The sequence below is a fragment of the Parus major genome, chromosome 1A, assembly GCF_001522545.3.
Source record: "Parus major isolate Abel chromosome 1A, Parus_major1.1, whole genome shotgun sequence".
Taxonomy (NCBI): Eukaryota; Metazoa; Chordata; class Aves; order Passeriformes; family Paridae; genus Parus; species Parus major.
Window position 1 is genome coordinate 24,973,380 of NC_031773.1, and position 7,018 is coordinate 24,980,397.

The following is a 7,018-nucleotide window of genomic DNA, read 5'->3' on the forward strand; positions in this document are numbered from 1 at the left end:
AATTGAAAGAGCTAATAAGCCAAAGAAATATCCCCAAATGGCACTGTTCTCTAGCTCTCAATGGCACTTCCATGATGTTACTAATAAATCATATATCTTACAATCAATATTTTCCACTTACATACTGTACTTTGTGTCATTACAACTGCCTGCGAATGTGTACAGTTCTTGAGATATTAAGAGGAGTGTGTTAAACCCAGTCTTTCTCTTGGATTTTACACTCCTCACCGTCAAAATCCTTAGGTCAAAAAATGCCACAGCTTTTTGGTACTGACATTTCTAGTTATAAAAGATAGATTTGAAAGTCATTGTTCAATCCCTTTGTGTCTGTTTTGTGGGACTAAATGGCAAGTACTGAAAATTTTAGTTGGTAGGTGGTGGCAACAACAAATAGAGCACCAAAATTTAGAGGGATGAATTCAACGTTTTTTGACACTGCAGAACAATGTAACATTTACTTGTCAACAGTGCAGGACGCAGTAAATAGACTAAGCAAGGAACTAAGAGGGGCAGGACTCCAAGGCCCATTCTTCTGAGGTGACAGCAGTGATTGAGATGACATATCTGCACTTCAAATTGCATTTTTCAGGTTTTTTAGGGGTTATGATTTATCTGAGACTGATTAAGGCATCACAGCATTACTCTTTTCCATGCCATGACATGCTCAGAAATTTCAAGATTTTTCTCCTTTGAGTTTATCTGGCATCAGCTTATTGAGAAAATGCCTTCAGAACTGAACATGAAGAATCAAATATTTAAGATCTGAAAAACTGTGAAATAAGCATTTCATTAATAAAAAGTATGTTTATGAGTTACACTGATATTCATTATTATTTGCATTATCAGAGTCTAGGCACTCCTGCTTATAAAGATGCTTTCATGGTACTTTGAATAAAGGAGCAAAAAGATGTTTCTATCCCTGGAAATTTATCGTCTTATAACAATTGATAGCTGATGGATCCCGACTGATGGGGAAAAGAAGAACATTAATAAAAGGATTAACCTCAGATGTGTGAAGTTCCTATAGCTATGAAGAATGGCTGCTCAAAAGCAATTACAGTGAAATTTTATAAGGCAGAGGAAAGCCATATGTATGTTGAATCTTGAATGATCTTGATCTCCACTTCTCTTTAAAGAAGCTCATCAGAAAATGCTTTGGTAAAGAGAAATATTTATAAAAGTTGATTTTTTACAGAAGTCGTGGGGAACATTGTGAGGACATGGGTTCTCAGTCATGAGTTAATGCTTGTCATAATGAATTACAAATTCTAGACTGATTTTGACATTAAATTAGGATACTTTCTTTAGGTTATTTCTCTGAGCACTCCAGAGACATACTATGAACTTATAATATTTGCTTACTGGTCTTTTACCTAAACTTGGACACACACCTTTGCCACTGAAAAATAAAGTCTGGGCTCTGCTTTGGAATTACCTAGTGCAACAAAACAGCCTAATATGCAATTTCTACAAGCAGCCTTACCCAAAGCATAAATAAAATAAAAGCTGGGACGAGCTAAGATCTTGGGGAGTGCTCTCGCTTAATTACCTGTTAACACTTCCCTTAGATTTTTGTTCAGCAAGGCTGCGGCTGCTCTCTACCATATAAAACTGCTTTAACTGCTTTCCTCACAGTAGGAACTGGTTATGATGGCACATATTAGTGCTGTTATCACAAGAGCCTGAATCTGAAATGATGCAAACTCATGGTGACTTCTTCTACTCGTTTATTTGTAGAAGAAAAGATCAGACGACCAGCCCAAATCGGCGTGTTTCTACACTTTGACTTCCTCAAAGAAGTCACTGCGGAGCCGCAGTGAGGGCTCGTGGTCCCGCTTCTCCCTGCTGACACTCTCACGAGCCGAGGTTCATGGGACCACGGGCACTCCGCGCCTCCGGCTGGGAGCGGCCCGGGGAGCAGCCGGCACCGGCGGCCAGGGCTCTCGGGAGGCGCCCGGCCCACCGCGTCCCTCCGGGCCCAGGCCGGCCTGGCGAGCACCACTCGCGGGGCCACCGGTGGGCCCTGGGGCCGCCCGGGCAGCTGGCGACGCCTGTTCCCCCGAGCCGCCCCCGGGAGTCCCGGTGGGTGCGGCGGGGCGAAGCGGGCGGGCACCGCAGCGGGAGCGGAGCCCGGCGGAGCGGAGGAGGCCCGGCCGGGTCACGCCCGCCCCCGGCCGCGCCACCGCCCCTTCCTGTCATGGCCGCGGCCGGGCAGTGGCAGCTCGGCGGGGTGGCGCGGGCCGGCGCCTTCGGCTGCTGAGCGCCCCGTGGGCGGCGCGGAGCGGGGACGGCCCCAGCCCGGAGCCGGCGGCAGGAGGTGACTGAGGGGCACCTTGCGGGCAGGGCCTGCCGGGGGCTGCCCCAAGGAGCGGCCGGCCCGCAGCCCCGCGGCGGCGGGACGGGGCGGCGCGGGCGCCCCGGGGCTGGCGGGGTCCGGCATCGGCCCCGCCGGGGTGCGAGCGGAGGAGCCGCTTATTCGGGTGTCCCGGCGCGGGTTTTCGTCATGTGCACCCCGGGAACGAGCCATCCCCGCGGCAAGAACTATTGCGGAGAGGGCGGTCCGGGCTGGTGCCGGCGTGCACATTTCCGAGTTGCGGGAACCACGACAGACATTTGTCCCGCAGTGAGGGTGTGCACGGTGGCACTTCCCGGGAGGTTAAATTCACTCCCTGCCCAGTGTACCGTAGTCTGTTCATGCTCACGGATCCCGAGGATTCCCGGTGTTGGAAGTGTGGGTGGGTGATATGCAGCAGCCATCAGGCCCTAAACACCTGGTGAAACAGGCCCGCGTAGCAAAGCACCAGGTAAGCAAGCTCTGGTAGCTGCAGACAGAAGAGCCTGTTCTGACTTCACCTCACGGTAAGCCTTCATAAGATAAGTTTCCACAGAGTTACACAACAAGATAGCAAATCCACTGTGGCTGTCTCACAATAATAAGTCATTTGCTTTTGTAATTGAAAAGATAAAACCTAAATTTCATGAACCCCACACAAAGACCTGTAATGCATCAATGAGTTGGCTTTTGTAAGACAAATCCAGGGGGAAAGGAAGGAAGATCCTGTAATGTTCCTTCTGTTTTTCTTGTAGATACCTGCGAAGTACCTGCTGTCCACCACTTTCTTCATTTAACTTCCCCCTGGGGTCGGCTGGTCTTCAGCATGCCTTCAACCAAGAACACCTCAAAACTTTTCCTGGTCCTCGTGTCACTGCTGCTGGTGCTGCCAGTAGCTGAAGCCCTGGACGCAGGAGATACCATTGCCTTCCTCCTAGGCCTCGCTGTCAGCGTCATCGGATTCTGCGCTTGCCTTGGCTTGTATGCAAGGAGAAGGAATGGGCAGCAGTGACCTCAAGAAAATGCTCAGATGAAGTGAATTTCCAAACATGGCTTGGGGTTGGGTGTAGGACTGAGCTTTGGTTCTGGATAACTTTCAAAAAATATGTAGTACATACTTCTGCAAACCCCTCATACTGTTCAGTACAACAAAGACTCTGCCCAGTAAAAATGATTTGAATGATCTGTCCTCATTACAAAAAAGATAATTTTATATTGTTCATGATTAAATATTGCCTTAGGTAAATATTGCTGGGTAAAAACTTTTTGAATGGAGAAGTAAAACTGTAGAGTGTCTCACAGTGAAAGTTTATAAATTTAGCATGTGAGGGAGGCCATCAACAAGTTCCATAATTTTGGTTTCAATGTTTAATCAGGAGGAAGCAGCTATTAATCTTCCAGTCAAGATGACAAGACTTTTGAAATTAGTCTTAACTAGATAGCTAGTGAGCAGACTGCTCTAAGTTGTGTGCTCATGCTCACGTTCTCTGTAATGACAGTTTACACCTAACAGCTCACTGCTGCTGTCACGTGAATGAGACTTAAGAGAACTAAGGAAACATGAAAGGTTTTTTTTTCTTTTAGAATATTTTCAGAGTATTTTTATTTTAGAATATGCCACTTTGTAGCCCATGTTCTTACTACCAAGTAGATACACCTAAGAATGAGATCACCGTTTGTATTTAACATCTAGTTCAAGTAAAGTACATGTAATGCTATGTAAATCAGATTAGGGGTATGGACTCTGTCTCTTGTTTATTTTTTGTACTTATCCTTTTTTCTGGGCACACCAGGTTTATTTGATGTTTGTACTTTTTTCTCCAAAACCTAAGTCTTAACTGTTTTGTGTGAGAAATTCTGTGTATTTCTGCATTAGGAGGTTATTAGAACTATAATAATATCATTGTGCAGATGTTTCTTTTACAATGTTGGAAGAACTTGTTAAAATCCTGGGCTTAGTCAATTAGTCTTTTGTCCTTGAATGTATTCCTCGTAACAAAACTATGGTAATAACTAATAGGCTTCTCTAACCAATGCATATGACTTCCATAGAAGGTTTGGACCAAAACCAAAGTAAAAAATCCTGGTGCAAAATGGGAGATGTAAATAGTCTTATTCTATTCATGCTCAGACGGATTGTGTGGCCTATGGCTGAAAGACAGTTGTGTGTCTAGGACCTGTTTCTTTAAGTACCAAAGGTGAAATGGCTCAGCCAAGAGTGTTTGCCACAAGCCTCTCTGACTTGTTAGGGTGTTCTAGGTTGAACCAAGGAGCACAATCTGTAACAGCAGCAGAATAAGGAGCATAGAAAGATGAGCTCTCCACAGTTCACAGAATTTCCTTCTGATCTTGTGCTGTGGACACTGCCACTCTTTGCTAGAACTCTTGGCTTTTATCTTTTGGAGTTATGTATTTTGATACTATTCTTCCACTTCCTCTGTCTCTCTGTTCAAAAACAATGACTATGGGCAGGTCTTACATAAATAATTGGGTGGGAAGATCATGTTCTCCAAATCCTGATTTCTGTGTGCCATTTTTGCTAGAAAGGGACCCAATGCACAATTACTATGTACAAATGGAATTTACAGCCCTAAGAGGAGCTTCAGACAGAAGTATCACCTTTGAAAGCTGCCTAGCAGCATATGATCCTGCATATGATGATTCAACTGGGTGGGTGCAAGCACAGATCAAAGTGTGATCTTTGATGTTCTAGCCTACCTAAACAAAAACAAAAAAAAGCAAAAAACAAACAAAACAAAAATACCCAATAAACCCCCCTCATAAAATTGCCACTCAATTCACTTTATACTTCCCAAAGTTAAAAACTTTTGCCATTTTTTCAGTAAAATATTAAGTATTGCTCTTTCAATAGAATACATTTTAACACAAGCAGATTTTCACGGACTCCTTTACCTACACTGAAAAAGATCCCTGGCAACAGTTTCGCAGAATTGGGCAACAGTTTCATTGCAGGAGAACAAAATTTTAACAAAGTTAATTATCTTCAGGCAATAGGGATATGAGAAATGTGTTATTTGCCCAAAGCTGTATGTACTTCATTGAAAGGTGTTTGCACAGTATAATGGCTTTGTTTCATAGGTTCTGATGAAGCTTTATTGTTAAAGACTTGTATTTGTCAATTACTTGAGTGTAAAATCAGATACCCCTGGTTTTCCTCTTAATAAACTTTGATGTATGATTTGTCATCAGCCTGATAAAGTTATTCTTCTGAAAAGGAAAATTGAGATGACAGAAATGTCTGAAACTTTTGAAATTCCTTCTGTTGGCTATTATTTTATTACCTACTTTTGCTTATGTTAAATAACTTTATGAACTAATGTATCATATGGTATGATTTCAGTTAACATTTGTGCAGTGATTGTACTTCTCTTAGTCCTAATACCTGTTTATCCCATTTCAGTAACTGTTACTTTAAAGCACTTCAGGGAGCTGGTCCCCTTACTTTGGCACAGTCAGCTTGTAGTTGCAAAGATTCCTGTTTGCCTGGTACAAGGAAAACTTGAAGTATTTCTTTTTCCTTTTGACTGAATTTTCAACATCTCTTATGTAGTTGCCCTTATACCAGAAAAGCTATTTATGTCAGTTTTCTAGCTGGAGACACAAGACCATTTTCTATTGCTTTTTTGTTGTGGGTTGTTTGTTGCTTTGTTTGTTTGTTTTGGGGGGGATTTAATGAAATATTATGTTCTATTGCTTCAGTTATTTGAATTATACTCTCTTTTTTTTTTAACTTTTAAAAGTTATCCCAGCATTTTGTGAAAAGAGGGTTCTAGGCCTTTCAGGATTTCAGCTACTGCACAAATCTATTCACTTTGTAGTCTAAGGTAATACTTTTAGTAGCTGTTTTCAGAGCAGAAAGTAGAAACAGCCATCTCTTAACAAACACAACCTACCCTCTGATAAAAAAACCTGCAGGACAAGAAAGAGTAGCTTTTGACTGCTGTGATTTCCATATGCTTTAACAATAGTGTAGCTAAAAAACAGCCATCATAAAACATTTAACAGTCTATGCACAGTCTCTTTGTGAATGGACAGGCGGCCTTCGCTTCTCCTGACATACTTTCAAGTGCTGCACAGCAGCTAAGCCTTACCATTCTGCTGTGTACAGCTGTAGCTGGGGCTGGAATACAGAGGCTTCACACAGTTCCAAATGCACTTGCTTCTCTGGGTGTATGAATGCAGGTAAACCTCTTTCTCCTACTTAGATAAATCCTGCTGCTGCTGGTGATGCTGCTTTAATACTATTGTGAGACCTGACAATTCTATGACATCTTGCATTTGAGGACCTTTACAGGTTTACAGGTATTAATGCTCACATCCCAGTTGTATCCTTGGGGCAAAGTGGAAGGAGAATCACTAGCTTACAATGGAGTCACAGGAAGGAGTTGGTATCTCCAGGATACTCATGGAGTTTCCTGGAGTGTGTTGTGCCACTATGCCTTTCCATGGGAGCTGTCCCTGGACTAGCCCAGACTCTTGTGTACTGACTAGACACAGTTAAACATAGTCTGAAGCCCTGATTCCTCTTTGCACAATGCTCTTTACATAAGCTTTGTGAAAAGGGGAGTTTACTGTTTATAACAAGATAAACATGGCTAAATTAACTATAATAGGTCTGTTAACATGGTAAATGCACTAATTATTATGCTACAGAAGCAACCTTTC

The 7,018-nt window shown here is 43.0% G+C and overlaps 1 protein-coding gene across 2 annotated transcripts; it reads left to right on the forward strand.

Moving 5' to 3' along the window:
• The first annotated feature begins 2,189 nt into the window (after window positions 1-2,189).
• Window positions 2,190-5,538, forward strand: SMIM30 (small integral membrane protein 30). 2 transcript variants are annotated; one of them, XM_033514635.1, is made up of 2 exons: window positions 2,190-2,317; window positions 3,088-5,538. In XM_033514635.1, exon 2 carries the CDS (start codon window positions 3,159-3,161, stop codon window positions 3,342-3,344), a length of 186 nt encoding a protein of 61 aa, XP_033370526.1. In that variant the 5' UTR covers window positions 2,190-2,317; window positions 3,088-3,158; the 3' UTR covers window positions 3,345-5,538. The 2 variants fall into 2 exon arrangements, with proteins under 2 accessions (XP_033370526.1, XP_033370527.1); XM_033514636.1 differs by lacking the exon at window positions 2,190-2,317 and adding an exon at window positions 2,493-2,804.
• Window positions 5,539-7,018: the final 1,480 nt, after the last annotated feature.

What these genes read in the sequence shown, in the direction of transcription:
- SMIM30 (XM_033514635.1), top strand. Translation starts at nt 3,159, where the DNA reads ATGCCTTCAACCAAGAACACCTCAAAACTTTTCCTGGTCCTCGTGTCA.